The sequence below is a fragment of the Buteo buteo genome, chromosome Z, assembly GCF_964188355.1.
Source record: "Buteo buteo chromosome Z, bButBut1.hap1.1, whole genome shotgun sequence".
Classification (NCBI taxonomy): domain Eukaryota; kingdom Metazoa; phylum Chordata; class Aves; order Accipitriformes; family Accipitridae; genus Buteo; species Buteo buteo.
The window spans coordinates 56406382-56425767 of NC_134204.1; the positions used below are offsets into that span (position 1 = coordinate 56406382).

Here is a 19386-nt window from a genome sequence, read left to right on the forward strand (position 1 = left end):
CTCTTAACAGACGTGCATTGACTTTTTTAGGTAAAGAGCCAAAGACAAAGATGATGATGATGTGCTTTTATTTATCCCTGATTTGTTTTATCTCACTCTCATACAATGAGCAGCCAAAGGAGAATATGGCCTGAAAGCTTTTAAAATTTTCCACAAAGGTTCATTTGAAAGATGCAGTGGCTACTAAATTAATTCTTTTATGTGTTGATGATAAGAGATAGTACAGACACTATCTTCACAGGTTGCTGCAGCAATCCATTCACTGCTGCTACTGTCTTTTCCTTTAGAGGAAGAACAATAGTGAGGAGAAACATCAAGACTACATTTTCTCTCCCATGGTGTTCTGGTTCTTAGTCCTTGGGAGTCTCGTTAAGTTGTATAAAGTGCTTGACTGGGTCCTGCAGGGAGGACTAACAGGACAATTCTTCTGCCCCATATTCTTTCCTCTGTGACTTTCCAAGCACAACAGTTATTGGTCCAACTCATGTTAAAGCATATACTAGGGAATAGGAAAGTAAACCTCTTTGAAGTACTATAATTTTAATTAAAACAACGATAAAACTGGAGTTTTTTAAGTGCAGTCAAAATTAATGCAGGTAACAGCCCAGGCTCACTGTCAGTTTGCTGAAGTTAGTGATCTTTTATTATGGCATTTTGAAGTGTGGAAGACAGAAGATGGAGCCCTTGGCTCTCACATTCTATGTGATGTTCTTAACAGAAGGTCAATCTAACAAAATTAGTGGTTCTAGGTCATTTGGGATACTGGGAATATTTGCAGTAGGCAAGGGTTAGCAGTTCTTGGATTACAGTGGGCTTTCTGAAATTGCATAGCTAGCTAGAGTAGGGGTTGAGTGCAGACCTTTACCTTACCCCATTACATTTTGCAGTGCTAATTGATATTACTGTAGATTTAAATACAAAATGTTGGCAGCATACTCAATGAAATGCCCTTGATTCTGGAGTGGGTGTTACCTATTTAGGATGCAGGGCAACAAACAAACTGTACCTGTAATCTTCTTGGCCATGATGCAAATTTTGTGTCTATCTCTTGTATGTACTGATCCAGTACAAGGTGCTGTAGTTGTGTAAGGGAATTAATCATATTGTGCTGAAGTGTTTGTACGTGTATGTTTTAAACTATGAAGTATATTTCTGGTCATGTCGGCTAGGTAATGTTTTATATGTCTAAAATTAAATCAAATACATGTGCAGTTATTTAAAAAGAGAGAATAGTTCTAATTCTATAGTGAAAAAATCTTTTCTGCCTTATGCTAGAAAATGAAATGCTGTAGTATAAGCAAAATGCACTCTTTCAAAATGTATAAATAACAAACCCCTAGTTTAAAAGCATTAGACCCTTTTCTATTATGCAATATGCAGCTCAGTTTTTATATAATTAACAGAATAACTAGCATATGATGGAACACAATAATTACACTTTTAAACATGCATGCTTGAATAGAAAACCTCATTAATGAAACCACTTTTCTAAAAATACTCAAATATTTTACCATACCTCTTGGAAAGTTCATAACAGATGTCAGTGCAGTGATTAATTTGGAAATACGGTGCTGTAGCTAAGGCTTTGTCAAATGTGTTTAGCAGTAATTACAGTGGTTTGAAGGGTTTTTTTGTTGTGGGTTTGTTTTGTTTTGTTTTGTTTTGTTTTCCCAGCTCTGAACAGAAATCTGAACTCTCCTTCTTGGCTGCAGTTTCTCTACTTATGATCTTCTTTCTGGTTCAAAGAAGATGCTCCCTGGTTTCAAAAATTGCTATGGTGCTCGGGCTCCTGGGAGTCTATAGTTACCGGGCAGCTATTGGAAATGTCATATTTCCATGGCAACATGACAGCAAAGATATTTCAAAGTAAGTTAATCAACAGGTATGTAACTGTATTTCTAGAGAGGTGTTAACACTTTGGATATCAGGGGATAAGGTGGGAGGGTATGTTATGTCTAGGCTGCAATCACATTTTTGTGAATAAAACTCTATTTTGTAGGTGGCCAGCACTCAGTTTTTGTGGTATGTGCATAATTTTGAGCCCCATGAAGGGTCTTTTGACTGTGACAGATCAGAAGCCAATCAGATAAGAATTAATAAGAGGAAAATCTAATGGCGATACCCTGTGTTTTTGCTACAGAGAAACTCCAAATGTACCATCTCCTCTTGTTTTAGATGGACTTGCCACATTTGGCAGAGCATGTGCCAAGATCATTTAGCTAATTCCTAGTTTTGAAATTCTTAGGCAGTAATTGAGAGAGTTGCTTTTCTGTATCTTTCTTTTGCAGGTGAGTGTTCTGTAATGGATGGCCTTTCAAGATACAACCACATCCTTTTTGAGGCCTAGGCTGTGCAGCACAATGCATACAAAGAATTTTTATGTGGATGTTACATTTCTTATAGAACTAGTCTGTAACTGTAAGGAAGCTATTAGCTCTTTCACCAGTAGCTACTTTTGGAATGTAGCTAAGTGGCTTTAGTTTTCTTAGGATACTTTTTGCTGTTGGATTGTACCTGGCTCTGCAACCTCAAGTTTTTCTAAATGTCAGAGAGCTGCAGAAAACTCCCAGAGTTAGTTAGGACATTTGATGAGGAGGAAGGGGTCATGGAAGAGAAGTTGTAAAACAATTGTCTTCTAGATATAATAAACTTTCTCTTGCACTCATTTTGAATTTGATATGGATGCAGATGGTTTCTGTTGGAGCTTCTTAATCAGGGACCAGAAATTCACAAGATGTGCAGAGATGGAAAAAACCCTGTAGGAGATCTTAGGACATATAGAAGATCAGATTTGCTAACGAGGCATGTTTTATAACAAATATTTTATGTATGTATATCTAGATATATTTACATACATTCCATCTCTCCACATATTGAAGATAATTCTAGTTGTATACTAGTGTTAACATTGTGTGCCAGCTCTGCTGGATGCAAAAGTAATGGTAATCTTTACTTAGTCTGCAGGATTTGGTTCTGTGTTTGAAATATGCCTGATTTCTGAGTGTGACCTCTAGTTTTGCTTTGTGTTTGCGTAACATCCTTGGAGAAGAATACTGTCCTTGCAATAGGAAGAAAAATATTGCAATGTGGGACAGAACGTTAATTACAGCAATTGAGCCACAAATAAAATGTGATTAGAGAAAGAAGTGGAGTACTTAAATACTAAAGGCAGAGCATTTACTGGGAACTTGCTCATTCTATAATCAGCATATTGATCGCAATTATAACAAGAAAGATACAGGCTTTTAGTATTATTTTGCCTTAAATAAATAGTGAATATGGTGGTTTGCTTAAATTATGTCAGCCCTTTATATATCTCTTGTTATATACAAGTTTAAAAGTTACTGTCATGTTTCAAAGCTTTATACCCTTTATTTAGATCATCTGTGTAAGCAGTTTGGTGAAAGCTAGTAGGGTTAGCAAACACAGGTTTCGACCTTTGTGTCACCTTGTGTTCCGCACCTGGGGCGGGAAGCGTGGTGCAGGGCTCTTTCCAGTTGTCAGTAAGAAAGGAGCAACAACAAATATGTAACAGATAGCTGTTTTAATAAGATAGAAAAAGGAATATAGGTAGTGAGTGCCTTCAGATGCTGGGAACCCTGCTTTCATGCAGCATCAGACAAACTCCAGATGAATCTTCCCATGGCAAGCTGTGGCACACAGGTCCCATCTCTTAAGAGGTTCTGCTTCCCTCACCATACCATGATGCCTTTTATTTTGTGTGTAAAAAAAAAAAAAACCCAACCAGAAAACCAAACCAAGAAAAAACCCCAAACAAAAAAACTCAAACCACCACCAACAACAACAAAACCCTAACAAACCAAAATAAACCCATGCGCCTACTCTTGCCAGGTCAGAATGTTATCTCTGTCATAATGCCCACCAGTGGCACAACACAGGCCAGCACAGGGGTTCCAGCATTGTTCCTTGCAGCAGCTACTCAGGCTAACGTGGGCTTCTTGAGGCTGAAGTACAAGGCCTAATAGAGCAGCCATGGTTTGCCCAAGATCACTAACTCCTCAAACTCATTATCTTCAGCAAGGCTCCCAATACAGCATGTCAAAAAAGATGGTAGACACGTTAGTAGATTTCAGAAGTGATGCGTTGACATAGTGATCCTAGCTCATCTTTATTAGGTAGCTGATGTGATAAATAGTAAAAGCCTATTTAAAATGCCACCAGGAACAAAAACAGGACTTTCTTTTAAATGTGTCTAGAGGTATCTTTAGTGTATTCATGATACGGAATAGCTCCAGATCCAGGTGCAAGGTAGAGGTAGTTTTGTGTAATATGAGAAAAAGCTGTAGGCAGCCACTGCATTTTTCATGCATAATGCTTTCTTCTGTAAGATGGAGGATCTTTGCTCTGAAATGCCCCTTCTTTGTACCTTTACTGAAGATAAGTTTTTTTCTCTGAATATGACAACTGCTGGGAGGTGGATGAGGGAGAAGATGCAATTGAAGTGTGTCCCATCTTCAATAACTAAGATAACCTCTAAATTAAAAAATGCAAGGAAGTCATTTGGCCTTCTGTTTTCCTCAGAGTTCTTTTAAAAAATGATAGTTTGTGCAATGAAAAAGGTAAGTATATACCATACTGAAACAAAATAATTTGCTGAGAAATTGTTTTTTTTTAGTTTGAATTTCCATAAACAGGTTGATTTCAGTTTTCACTTAACTCATTTAATAGTGACAAATACCCAAAGCTATTTCTTAAAGTTTTACCTTTAAGTCACATGAATGTATCTGAATATTTTATGGTAATAATTACATCAGAATCACCAGAGATGCTGCAAAAGGGCACTGGATTTCTGCATTAGCCAGAAACACAGGAACTCTCTAAACTTTACTGTTTTTTATTTTTTCCCCCTAAAGGAAGAAGCCAGTGGGCCTTACAGGGGTTTTACAAAGGCTTGCTATTTAAGGGAATAAAATAGTAAAGCCCCTTTGCATAGACCATTAGGTATGAGTTTGAACCTTTGAAAGCTAAACCACAAAACAGAACACTGTATTCAGGTTTAGGAAGGCCACATCACTATCATGTGGTGGTTTTGCCTTTTTTCTTGGTTCTGTGGGTGCAAAAAGAAAACTGAACATGTAAATACTGTTGCTTATTATTCCTTGTCTTGCTTTTTGGTTCTCTTTCCTGTATGTGGAAAAGAGAGATTGAATTCAAGCTCATTTGTTAGTAATTGTTTGAGAAGGAAGGTGACCTTCCAAAGACAGAAAAAAAAAATTAAAGTTAAAAGGAGAAATTTATTTTTAGAAATTTTGACTAGTGGTGTTTTCTGTGGTCAGCTAGTTACACTAGTTACACCAAGTGTAATCACGCTTTTAGTATTTTTAGTGTCGTGGTCTAATCCTCCATATATTATTAAGTCCAGATAACTCAAGAATCCTCACTTCTGAGTGAATCATATTAACTTTGCAGGAGACCATGTTCATTCACCACTCATGTATAAATATAAAGTGACTGGTAATCCCTAAGGATAATGTGTATAAAATTATGGAGTAAGTGTGTAGATAATGTGTATTTTTACCTTTTGCAAGATAAAAAAATAATTTTATAACCACAAAGTTTTTCATATGCTCGTTTAGTGAGTTCAATGGATTATTGTAGCTTAGCTCACACTAACATGATCTGCGACTTTTTTTGCCCATAAGAATATGAGTGCATTCTGATTGATGTCTGCTTTCACTTTCTTTGTTTCTTGGGCCTTGCACTTCTAGAATAGCAGGTCACAGTTTTTAAGGTTACTGGTCCTTGTCCTTGTCAGCTTTTTGGATGAGATGCTGTGTTTTCTTCAGAAGGTGACTTTTGCTGCAAATGAAGAAGCCAATGAATTTATAAGTGCAATGAACATAGCAGTAGATGCTAATTACACTTACTGCTTAAAACATTCATTTTTCTGTACTGGGATTGCTTAGGGATTTGAAAAATGTGTACAGTTACAAGGAAAAAATGTGCTGGTATAAACTAGTGTATCTGTATATCTGTGCAGCTCTGTAAGGTGAGAAAATGTCTGAAGTGTGCAGAAGTTTCAGACAAATAAGGATCTTCAAATACTGTCACAGTCTTTTTGGTTGACTAAAAGGAAACACGTTTGTATGAGTGAGTTGTGAAAAATCACTGAACAACTTAAAGGGAATAGTAATTTTTAAGTCAATTTAATGCCTGAAATAAAGTTTCCATATCCCTCTAGGGAGTATTTGGGGGGAAATTCATTACACTATAAAAATGGCATACTTATATGAAAGTATTTATGGATCTAGACCTTGAATAGTAATAACATAAATTTATTTTGGTTACATTAATTGACATATAATTTAATTTTTATATTTTAGGTTAGTTTAGTTTTTAGCACAAGCAGTTTTCTTTGCTAAAGTTGATTTGGAGGTGTTGTAATTTAAGTATGAACCATTTTTAGAGATTTTGTATTTGAGAAAGCTTTCTCATTAAATTGGCCAGTAACTAGCCTTAGAATTTAACCTGTTTGGCAGAATTGCATTGGTCTTGCACCTCTCTTGAAAGACTTTTTGACCTGTGAAATAGATATTAGTAAGTAGCTCATCTTTCTCATTTATTTATTAATTTTTTTTTAATTTTTTTTTTTTTTTAATTTCCTCTTTAGGGGGATTACTGAAGCTCGTTTTGTTTATGTCTTTGTTCTTGGCATAGTCTTCACTGGCACTAAAGATTTACTAAAGTCACAGGTTATTTCTGCAGACTCCAGTGTGAAGAGTACAGGATTATGGGAAGTATATAGTGGATTGGTTCTACTCGCAGCCCTTCTATTTAGACCTCACAATTTACCAGTCTTGGTGTTTTGTCTGCTGATACAGACAATGATGACAAAATATATCTGGAGACCTTTGAAATTTGATGCAGCACAGATTACTATCATGCACTATTGGTTTGGCCAAGCTTTCTTCTATTTTCAGGTAAGCTTGAATACTCTCCCTGCTACAGGAGTGGGAAGGGGGAATAGGTTTTGAAAGCAATATTGTCTGTTATGAGTAAAATGCCAACTAAGTCTCAGAGTTGAAGAGTTTACTGAGTTGTCAGAAGGGTTTAGTTTTTAACAGTATTATTAAGGTTTTGTTTTCAGAATCAGGGAAAGATGCATACCGTGATAACTTATCCTCAATACAGATTTCCAAAAGTGTTAAAAGTATTGGATACCTGTACCAGGGGTCATTTTGGTCTGTTAGTGGGCCTCCTAAGTACTGTTCTGGTGATAATAAATTTAAAAATTTCAGCTGAGTTGATTAATACCAGTAAAAAGCTTTTTGTCCCTGATTCTTGAGGCTTACAAAACCTTTGGTAGCATCACAATAGGTCTACGTACAGTTTAAGATGGAAGGGAAGTTCTGTGACAAGGTAATGTCTCTTATGAGAATCATAGCTAATTGGCAATCTTATTATATCAAATGGTATCTTCTTTCCTGAGGAGCCTTACTAATTCAAGTCACATAGTTCTCTGCATTGCAAATAAGGTTGCAATTCGGCAAAAACTTTCCCTAGCACTGAAGCTGGAGAAGTTCTTTCCACTTCCAATAATGTTAGAGACTTAGTGTAGCAGACTGTCTGTCGTGGTTTAACCCCAGCCAGCAACTAAGCAACATGCAGCCGCTCACTCACCACCCCCCCCCCCCGCCCCAGTGGGATGGGGGAGAAAATCAGGAAAAGAAGTAAAACTTGTGGGTTGAGATAAGAATGGTTTAATAGAACAGAAAAGAAGAAACTAATAATGATAATGGTAACACTATTGAAATGACAACAGCAACGATAAAAGGATTGGAATGTACAAATGATGCACAGTGCAATTGCTCACCACTCGCCGATCGACACCCAGTTAGTCCCCGAGCAGCAATTCCCCTGCCCCCACTCCCCCCAGTTCCTATACTAGATGTGACATCACATGGTATGGAATAACCCATTGGCCAGTTTGGGTCAGCTGCCCTGGCTGTGTCCTGTGCCAGCTTCTTGTGCCCCTCCAGCTCTCTTGCTGGCTGGGCATGAGAAGCTGAAAAACCTGAAAAACCCTTGACTTTAGTCTAAACACTACTTAGCAACAACTGAAAACATCAGTGTGTTATCAACATTCTTCGCATACTGAACTCAAAACATAGCACTGTACCAGCTAGTAGGAAGACAGTTAACTCTATCCCAGCTGAAACCAGGACACTGTCTTAAGAGGGCATTTGTTAAGTTGGAAATCAGGTTGTTTCTGGTTTAGGAGGATAGGCTTTCTGATTTGTTGCAAAATTTCAAGGTGAGACCTGTGTTGGCTTGACTTTTGAGGCATGGCTGAGGATGTTAAAACTGTGGTCAAGCTTACGGTACTTACCTACTCAGTTGCTGATCCTGTTAGTACTGGCTGAGGATTGGCTTGACTTTGCTCTGAGAGTGCCTGTAAGGATAGGGAATTGCTGATGAGGATAAGATCATCCTGATTCATCCCTTCCTACCCAGTTTTCCGGCTCAGAGGATGTAATGTTTTTTCGTTGAATGGCTTTTGCATGTCTTGAATGTTACTGTTCAGGCAGTCATCTCTGATTATGGCCTTCTGAGAGCAGCCCTTAGTTGGGTTGGCAGGAGGCTGAAGGCAGGGCCCTCTCAGTACTGAGGTACCAAGCAAAAGCAGCTGTCAGAAATTTAATGGTGGGTAGGCTGGCAAGAAAATCCTAATTATGGAGAAGGGACTAATAAAGAATGGTTTGAATGTTTTCATAAAGCACCCATTTTCACTGATGAATTCTTGGTACAGTTGGGTGAGAATTTCACAGAACCACCAAATCACAGGATAGTTGAGGCTGGAAGGCGCCTCTGGAGATCATTCAACCCAACCTCCCCTGTCCAATGGCAGGTCAACCAGATCAGGTTGGTCTGGACCATATCCAGTCCAATTTTAAATACCTGCAAGGATGAAGACTCTGCAGTCTCTCTGGGCAGTTGGTTCCAGTGCTTGACCACTCTAGCCAGTAAAAAAGCTTTTTCTGATATTTAAACAGAACTTCTTGTATTTCAGGTTGTGTGCGTTGCTTTTCATCCTTTCGCTAGTCACTGCTGAGTAACTGAGGTGGTCAGAGTCTGGCTATGTCTTCTTTACTCCCCCCCATCAGATATCTGTACACATTGTTATGATCCCTCTTGAGCTTTCTCATCTTGAGAGTAAACAGACCCAGCCCTTTCAGATAGATGTTTGTATGTCAGATGCTTCGTTCCCATCACCATCTTTGTGTCACTTCAGTGGATTTTGTCCAGTACATCCATGTCTGTCTTGTGCTGGGGAGCCCAGAACTGGACCCAGGAGCCCAGATGTGATCTCATCACTGCTTTATAGAGGGACTAGAGCATCTCCCTCAACCAGCTAGTGATGCTCTCCCTAATGCAGTCCCAGGTGCTCTTGTTCTTTGCACAGAGGGTGAATGGCTGGCTCACAGACAACATGGTGTCCACCAGGAACAACCTATGTCCTTCTCTACCAAGCTGCTTTCCATATGGTTAGCCCCCAGCCTGACCAAGGGCATGGGTTTATTCCTTCCCAAGTGCCAGATTTGGCATTTCCCTTTGCAGAACATCATGAGTTTCCTGTCAGACCATTTCTTTAGCCTGTCGAAGTGCCCCTGAGTGGCAGCAGACCCATCTGCTGTATCAACCACTAGTCCCAGTTTTGTACTGTGTGCAGACTTGCTGAGGGGGCACTCTGTCCCATTGTCCAGGTCATTAATGAAGATGTCAAACAGTATTGGCCGCAGTGCCAAGTCCCGGGGCTGATCCTTAATGACTGACCTCTGGGTGGACTTTGTGCTGCTGATTGCAACTGTGTGAGCCTGGTAGCTGGGCCAGTTTTTAGTCCACCTTGTTGTCCACTTTTGTAGCTTGGACTGCATCAGTTTGCCTGTGAGGATGTTATGGGAGATTAAAAGCCTCCTTATGAGGTGAAAGTGCATTAGATACATATAGGCCATGTATCTCTGGCCAATATGGTATGATGGAATAGAAAGTAAGGACTTCCTGAAATAATATCTTTGCTGTGGAAGTGTAATTGGGCAGGTTAAATTTTGTGTATTCTCTGATCTGAATGCTGCAAAAAATTGGGGAATAACTTTTCTGGAAGAATTTCCATGAACTTTGGAAAATGTGTTTAGCTGCTTCAGAAATAAGCTATCAGAGGCTATCAAGAGCATGATACCTCCTTTCATTTGACAATGCTATGCCAAAGGTTTTTTTCTATACCAATAAAAATGTATTTGTTCAAGACCAATAAAAGCTAACAGATCTAATAGCACGTGTTGGGGTTTTTTTAGTGGTTTTATACTGGTGTTAGTGGGAACATAGAAATGTGTTTTAAGATTTTTCTTTTTCTTTTTAATAACTTATATTTTGCACTTTCAACTACCCTTGCAATTGAGGAGTTTTTTGGTTTTTAGAAGACTGGAAGAAGTGATTTCCATTTTAATTGGCCGCACATTGTGCTGTTGGATATCCTGCATTTTCAGGGCATCCACCTAGGCCCCATCACCCCTCTGGCAATTCTGATATTTCTTCTAGATGTGTTTCCTTTGGAAAAAATAACTTCCAAGAGGATACAGATTTCAGCAAACTTGAGGATATTTTAAAAATTAGCTCTGACAAGGGAGTCTCTTGCACATAGAAATGCTGCTGAGTCACAGCATCTAAAGCTCAGGAAGGAGAAATTCTCCATTGCTTCATTGTGAGCCAGATTGCTTGACTGGTCATCTCCTGTCACTCTAAGATCTGGAGAATGAAGGGTGATAGTTACTTATCAAAATTTCTGGTAGAAGCAGACCAAAGCTTTTTTTCCTCATGTTGTTTCCTATGCTGTTTATTACCAAGTCCAAGATACAAAGTAGAGTAGATCCAGATAAAGAGCTCCCTTTTTTTTGTCCCATCATGTGTCTGTAAACTTCAGCTTTGAAGAGATTATTCTGAATTTAGCAACGGCTTAGAAAAAATTTTGACAAATTCTTTCTTTAGCATAGGGCCTCTTAAAAAATATATCCATTTCAGAAGAACTTGCCAACAGTATTTTGCAAATTTTTTTGGCTGTCTACTTGGAAAACCAAGGTGTGCGCCTATTCAGCATGCCCAAGGCAGAATAAAATGACAAATTAATTGTAATAGAACAGGAGAGAGTTTAGAAAGAACAGTTTTGATTGTGGCCTATTTCTCTATTTTCTCTATTTATCTCTATTTCTTTATTTTTTTTCTATTTTCAAAACATCCTAGAGATGTTTCAAAAATAGAGAAATCAATTCTGATAAGGGAGAAAGTGCTTTTAAGAGTCAAGACAGATAGAATTTTTTTCCACCACCCACTCCTTAGAGAGCAAGTTTTTTGTTCTCTTTTGAAAATGCTGTAAGTGCATTTACATTAGATGCCCTTTCTAGGATGGAGATTAAGAGTTTGACCAAAATATCACTCTTCAGACATTAGCTTTGTTGTTTTACTTTCTGATGAAAAAACTGTTCTGCAGGTATGGAAGAGAACAAATTGAATCATACAAGGCTAAGAGGGGTTTTTGTTTTCCCTTCTCAGTTAAAGCAATTATCTGATGTGCAAAATATTAGTGTAGAGAAGTAGAATGGTTGAGCTGGTAGCTCATAAAATTACAGAGGCTACAAAGGTCCCTCAAAATCTAATTAATGTTCTCTCTTCAATTGCTAAACTTCTCCCAGTTTGTTCTGAGAATAGATTTTCCTGTCTGGGACTGTAGATCCCAGGATGGAAGAAACTTCTTCTAGAAATTATGTTTAATTTCATGCTCTTTGTATGTAGGTTTCCTCATTATGTAGCATTCTGATCTGCACTAGCAGGTAAAATTAAAAAATCTGACAACCTACAACCCCCACTTCTTCATTAATTATTTTTCTTGGATTTATTTAAGTTTTTCCTTCCCTTTCCTTCAAGTTCAGAGTCTAGAGCACAAATGACTTGTTGTAAGGGAAAAACTGCTCAGTTTGTGTAGCTTAAAATCAGGATTGAAGTGTTTTGTTAGTGACACGTAATTAACTGGCAATCATATATTAATGGCACTTAATTAACTGGCAGTCACTGAACTATAGATGCAATTTCCGTACCAGGTTACAACAGATGACCACTCACCAATTTCTATGCCATTTTGTACACCTGATTTGAAAAAGATCTAGCCCCCACCCCTACACTGGGACTCCCCTCTCCCAAACACATAGAAGTTAACCTCCTCTTCAGGTGTGTTACAAACACTCTCTTCTCATGGCAATGCAGGTTCCCCTGTTTACTCACACCTTTTGTGACAGATGCAGGCACTCAATCTGTAAGTGTTTATGTGTATCTCAAGAGTACCATAGGCAAGTGACCTCAGGAGAAGCCATAGATGATTTTGTGTGGTTATGTACACTTTCCAGCTCTTCCTTACCTGAGTGATGGAAGGTGGAACTCTGAAAGTACCTGTACTTTTCATGATGTAGCTTTTGTTTAGTAACAGATTTTAATTGTCTGAATAACCCATTTAATCTTTTTCCTTTACCTTGTGGGAAAAACAAGGTCTTTACCTGGTGACAACTTTCAGATCCCCTTGTTCCTTCCAATGTCTTCCAGTGAAGGTACACCATTCTTACTAAGTACAGGTGTCTCAGATTTAGCAACTACCTGTCTTTGCCATGACTATCAACATTGAGGTCACATTTTGGCTGACTTAGGGAAGGGTTGTATTTCAGACAGTATGTGACATTTATTCTTAAATACTGAATAAGCATTAAGGAAGTACAACTGGGCTGTTTCTGCTGGAGAAGTCCATCAATTTCTCAACTTCAATATTGACCTCTGTTCAGCCTACCTTGGTACCAGCTAGTCACTTGTTTGCTACCTCTGGAATGAGCAATATATATGCTTCAATGCTAGGGGAGAGATGTGAGGGAAGCACAACTGTATTATTAGGCATGATGTGCACTGCTGGCAGAGGTGTAAATATGTTCCGTGACTTACTTTCCTCAAGTTTTGTGGTTACTAGAGCTAGCACTATTAAACTGAGTGGATTCAGAGTGGTGCTAGGTTTTTAATTTCTAGGCAGGCATAAAGATCTAATGTAGCATACAAAAATAATAGTAGGTTTATGGTTGAAATACAGACTTTGAAAAACACTGAAATTTGTTGTTGATGTAGATCAGATTGGATACTAAATTTAAACCATGCTAGCTAAATGAGGCAGGAGAAGAGGAACATAAACTAAATATAAAACCCTTTCATCTGGAAATAGGAGTGAGATTTGGAGAACTACTTTTTGTGCATGTCCTGGTGTAATTATGAGGAGAATGAGACTTCTTGCCCATGTTGCTGAGCCTTTATTAAATCTTGGTAGGCAAGAGGGTACGTAATGACAAAAGCAGTAACTCTGTCTCGCTAAGTGTGGAATGTAAGTGATGGCCTTTTGAATATGTTAGTGAGTAAAAATAGCCTTGTTCAGGATAGCATATTTAATGAATGAGGCAGTGTTCTTTTGAAAAAAATTTTGTAGGGTCCTTAAAGATGTTATGGAAGCATAGCTGTGAAAATCCTAAGTGTACAGAGTAAGCAAGGTTCATAGGAATAGATACTATTTTTCATTATTCAGTTGGTATAGTTAAGATATGGTATAGATAAAAGTATGGGGGGGAAATTAAGTGCCTGGGTGTGGAAGCTAATATTTTGATCTTAAGTAGAAGTAGAAAAAAAACCAAATTAAGTATGGGTTGAAAACAAATGCCTTGAGCTTACACTTGGTTTTGCATTCTGTACTTTATCTGTGCCAGGGCCCTGAGCGCATCTCCTGTCTAGGAGTTTAGTTTAGCAGAATTCAAGGTTATCTCCTTCACTGAGAGGAGCTGTTGGGAGAAGACTGTATTATTAGGCACGGCCTTAGAAGGAAAGGCCTGGCCCTCCTTTCTTTTGGGAACTGCTTTTAATCTGATGCTTTACTGCCTGTGCTGTGTCACAGCTCTGTAAGCAGGTATGTCTCTACCTGTCTCGTACCTTCTTGAACCTGATCTGGACCTAGACCTGGTGACTGGGCTTCCTGGCTAATCTTGGACCTGCCTTGTCACTGCAGGCTTGCTGTGTGATCCCTGGGCTGCGTCTGGCCCTAATCACTGTCTCTGGATCCAGGCCTGACCTGGACATGCCACTGAGCATTCCCAGTCCTCCTGACTTACTGCTCTCACCTGCCTTGTTTTCCAGCTCATTTCCCAGCTTACCTTCCCTTGCAGAACCAGTTGGCCCTTGCTGCTCTCTGACAATGTGTACCAAGAAGGCAAATTTATTAAACAGTTGTAACTTACATGGGAAGACTACACATTAACTCATTTTTCCAGCCCTTCAGCAAGATTTTTGTGAATAGCAAGCAGTGGAAAAGGTTGCTCACACAGGCTGAACAGTCTTTATGCTTGAAGGTTTTCAGAGCTTGGCTGGATAAAATCCTCTGTTATTTATGTGAAGCTAGGTGAAACTACATAGGGTTTTTTTAGTCTTGTTTTAGTAGTTAGCATCTTTGCTTTGTGTAAACCAGTGAGGAGAAGCAAAGTTAAAAATACTCCAGTGTTGTTAAACAGATATGAAATTAATACATTTAGTCAGAACACTACTTATTTGTTAGGATATTATTGCAAGCTTGAGAACCTCTTATTGAATTTTTCAACAAGCTTGAATGATTGATTGTTTTCTCCTAAGCTCTGAGTTGTCCACATCTCATAACTTATCAGTCATTTCCCAGAAGTATACTATATCATTGCTACTTGCCCTTCAGATGTGGTGAGAATGGAAATAAGTATCTTAGTTGTTTTTCTTAACTATAGCAGCTCCTAAAAAATTTATGCTGCTGTAAATATTTCTTAAAACCTTTTTGTTACATTGAATGAAGGCTCATAAATGAACAAAAATTCCATGTATTTATTTATTGGTCTTTTGGTTTTTTGTTCCCATCCTTAGAGCAGTCTATCTGCAGAAGAGGAGAAAGAAAATACAGTCTCAAAACCTTTAAGACTGGTTTATACTTTCTGGTATTTTTTTATCACTGGAGGAGAACAGAATAGGTTTGTAAATTTTCAGAGTCATTTATATCTGATTCATCTTGCCTTTAGGTAGAGAGATGGACTGAGTGACATTTTAAAGTGGCTTATGGCTTTTTCTTGTTATGATTTAAAAGCATTGTAGGATAATTTATGTTGGAGGGGACCTCAAAGGCCCACAGTTCAACCCCATTCTCAGAGCAGTATCAGCTGTGAGTTCAGACCAAGTTGCTCAGGGTCTTGAAACCTCTGAAGACGGAGACAGCAGAACCTTTCTGACCAACCTTTTCCAATGACTTTATTTTTTCACCTTAAATTATTTGCTTCAAATAATTAAAGTAAATTCCTCATTCTATGCGTGTTTATAGAATTCCAGTTACTAGAAAGGCATACAATTGTGTGAAGGGCTCAGTGGAAGTGTGGTAACAGTCTGCTGTGTTAAACCAGTCGTTAAACAAGCCAGAAGCATGTCAGTTTTGTCTTGCACTTCTGTACTTCTCAGGCCAGCAAGAGTCATTGAGATATTGCAGGTAATAGCTCATATTCAGTGAGTGATGTGGTATCTGAAAATTTTTCAGAAAAATCATTGCAGCTTTGAAGAGGGTTTTAGAATGTTTTCATTACTGTCTATGTAGGGATTCTCCTCTGTTACTGTAGCAAATATGCTGGGTAGTTTCTCTAGCCAGTGTTCTTATATTTGTGCTTCGTTGATCTCATGACGGATTATCATGGAATGCTTTTATGCAATAGTGCATTGTCTTCTGTCGCTTTCTACCCTTACCGCAATAAGCTATTGCACTGTTTGAAATACTTGGGTGATACTTTAAAATAAAACCAAACACTCTGAATTGTCAGTTATTTATGTATTGCGTGAATTATTAGAAGTCATAAGTTACTAAAATTCAGTTCAAATATATTAATTAGTCTTGGAGAAAGATATCTAATGTGAAGAAAAAATGCTTCCTACTGCTCAGCAGGGCTCTTCCAGTAGTAGCTGTGGAGCCATCCATGAGGCTCAGCAGATTCCTAGTGAGAGTAGGGTGTTTGGACACTTAACATCCTGCGTGGTTGGAGTTGTAAGTGTGTGGATCCAAATGTGTGCATCCTTGCTCTCCTTGTTCTACAGCTGCATCACTTTAAACAAAGTCAGATTGGTGGAGTGAGCCCTGTGTGAAAGGAACCACAAGGAGTTGGGGAGAAGGTGGGAAGCAGTGTTCCTTCCTCCTGTTTCCTTCTGCCCTCACTACCTTCCAGAGGAGAGCAGACCTTTTTGCCATGTTGTGCAGGACCAGTGACATGCACTTCCAGGTGCTGCATTTATTCTTGCTCCTTCTCACATGCAGTGGGATGAGGAGTGGCCCTGAGGTGCCAAGAATCAACCATGTGTATGTGCAGGTGGAGCAGTGTGAAGAGACCTTTCAGCTCTTCATGAGATAGAGCAGGATTGCCTGATGTCTCAGCTTTTCTACTCTGTGCGCATCATACAGAGAAGGAGGGCAGAGAAAATAAATAGATGTGGTGGGGAAAAGACCTGTTGCTGTGGGCAGGGATTGTGGGAAAAGAGAGCAGGTTCTCTCCCTACCTGTCCCTGTCAAACTTTTGCTTGTTGAGGAGCAGCACCTTGCCCTGCTCTCCAGGTGCTGCACCTGACCCATCTGTTCTTGCCATGTCCTCAGTCTGTAGCCCTTAAACCTGAGGAGCCTTGTTTTACAGCTTTCTTTTCCAGTCTCATCTTACAGGCTCTAGGGCACATATAGTCTTTTTCTTTAGCTGCTCGTCATTAGTTATTCTTTGCTCTGCTCCTGTCATCGCTGAACATTATGCTAAATGCATAACAATAACTTATTACACTGGTGCAGCGTAAGAGTAATTTACTACAGTGGTGCATGGTGAAGGTCAAAAGGAGGAAGACTGACAGTCATAATTCAAGATTTTTCTCCTGTATGATGTCTTGGTAAAATCCATACCTTACTGCCCTCTTACAGATTCAGACTCCCCTTACATTCTGGGGATATCTTCATGGTAGGATTCATGGGGGATAATGAGCTCTGAATGGTTCTGTCAACAAGGATGGCTTTTTTTTCTTTAGATTTTAGCGCTGTTTCAGGAACAGGGTTTTTGCTGTCCCTGGTGCCTAGTTACTTATGTATCTGAAAATGCTACCTATTTTTCGTGCTTCCCTGTGTGCTCTGGATTTTGTAAGCAACCCAGACATGTATTTGATGATGGCTCTTCTTTGCTGGGGTAACTTGTGGTTCAAGAAGACTGCAGTCACTAAGGTGAGAGGAGATCAGGTTGGAGGGAAAGGAGTAGCTGCCATTCCTCGTATGCTCTGAGGCTGTTGGTAGTGACAGCCCTTACATTTGGATTGCTCAGGGATTCTGTAGGGAGGAAAGAAGAATTTGATGACTCTTAGAATACCAGTGCTGTAGAAACCGATCAGCTTCTCCAGGTAAAGAATATCCACGAGCTTTTGCACTAATTTGAGGAAACCTATGTGACGTGCCAAGCTAATCACAGTGTGTGTTTGCTGCTTTAGATGTTTGAGTAAAGTTAAATACTTGGGCATTTCCAGTGGAAAATACTTCCTTGAATTTTATATTATCACTCGTTATTTAGTGGTCTTAGTCACTGAAAAAGAAAACTAGATAAAACGTGGAAGTCTTTGACAGCTCTTGATACTTTCACTGCTGTGTGTTCCTTGTGGTTTTCTCTTTCTAGGCTTTAAATGCGTTTTATTGATGATTCAGGCTATCTAGGCTGACTTATGGTCTATTTCAATGCAATCTATTGTGCTATAGAGACGTGGGAAGCAGAAACATCTCTGAATTTGCCTGTCTTAATCTGGTTACATGCAACAACTTGTGTTGTGGGCCAGGCAGGTGGGCGTTGTAGTGTTCTACTACAGCTCTAAATTAGCACCCTGTTGTCTCTATGGACAAGAAGTATTTATTTCTTGGTGTAATTTAAGGCAACAGGCCTAAAATCTTGGGTTTGAACCATGTATGATGAAAAATGCATTTTTTTCATTATTGTGACTGAAATCAGCAACTATAGCTGCTTGCTTTAAACTCTTTTTGATGTAATGTATTAAACAACAGGCTTGTTAGTTTGCAGACAAAATAAGACAAGCAAAAGATCATGCTGTTCATGCCCTCATTAGTCTGTAAATCCTAAATAGAAGCTCTTGTTTGGTAAGCTGCTTTATTGAAATTCCGATGTAAAGAATATGGCTGTACTGTAAAGTGGCTTAAAGAGTAATTTCTTCAATGGGTGCAATAATTAATATTATTCTAATGTATTCTAAATGTTTCTTTGGAGATATTTTAATCTTTACTTTTTTATTCCCATTTTCAGGGGAATTCAAATGGCATTGCTACTGTGGATGTTTCAGCAGGTTTTGTGGGACTAGAAAGCTATGTGGAGATACCAGCTATCTTCCTTACAGCATTTGCAACATATGCAGGACCTTTGCTTTGGGCCATTCATCTGCTGTGCTACTTGAGTTCTGAAGTTAGCAGGTAATCATGTTTTGAACTAAAGTAATGCTCCTCTATGTGCTGCAGATATAAATACTATCCATATAGTTTATACCTTTTCAAACAAATAGTTTTGTTCACATAATTTTTTTCCATGGAAGTTAGTTTTCTATTAAGAAAATGCATGTTCTTTTTTGTATCACCTCACTCTTCCAGTTTCATTTTCTCTGCAGAAGTTTTGCACTGGGAATATATGTGTATGTCTTACTAATTTTTTTTTTCTTAACAAGTTCTCAGTTTGCTGTGCTAAATTACTTAAGATTTTATTACTTTCCGTTGTAACAGCATGTGCTGCCGAAAAACATTCTTCTTGGAACCTATTAAGTAGGACATCTGAGAAGCGCTTTTTAAAGTAATAGAATAGAATTCAAACTTAACTAACTTGCTGTTCTTTGAATGTCTGTCCTTGTTTTGCATAGTGACATACAACATTTTATAAATAAAACAGATTTATTTTATTGTATGTTACTGGTTATTGCAGTCATTTGTAACTAAAATATTGGTACTTTTGGGTATCTTGTGTAGTGGATGGATTAATGTAAAATGAGTTAGTGCGTTTGGAATTTTAAGAAGACAGTTGCAAAATGCTTATGTAATGTTGAGTGTGCATGTAAAATCCAATTGGACTCTCTAATATTGCATTTAGCTCATCATCCCGGGCATCCAAACTGAGAGTTGCAGTGTGTTAAAATAGAGAGAAGCGTTGTAAATTCCATATCATATAATATTAGTGCACAGATGCAAAAACTTGATATATTTTCACAGAAATAACATCTGACAGTGACTAAACTCTTACCATC

General features: G+C 38.6%; 1 protein-coding gene across 12 annotated transcripts in view; it reads left to right on the top strand.

The window, feature by feature from the left end:
* PIGG (phosphatidylinositol glycan anchor biosynthesis class G (EMM blood group)) overlaps nucleotides 1-19386 on the top strand; it is a 92187-nt gene that overhangs the window by 36046 nt on the left and 36755 nt on the right. For 5 of the 12 annotated variants that reach the window (XR_012648965.1, XR_012648966.1, XM_075020506.1 and 2 more), the window contains exons 10-12: nucleotides 1675-1866; nucleotides 6632-6941; nucleotides 18405-18568. Coding sequence is in view for 4 of the 12 variants with exons in the window: in XM_075020506.1 (XP_074876607.1) it covers nucleotides 1675-1866; nucleotides 6632-6941; nucleotides 18405-18568 (666 nt within the window). In the remaining 8 variants the exon portion in view is untranslated. Of the gene's footprint in view, nucleotides 1-1674; nucleotides 1867-2288; nucleotides 4581-6631; nucleotides 6942-18404; nucleotides 18569-19386 lie in introns of those variants that run through there. The other 7 variants (XR_012648968.1, XR_012648970.1, XR_012648967.1 and 4 more) reach the window with 7 other exon arrangements.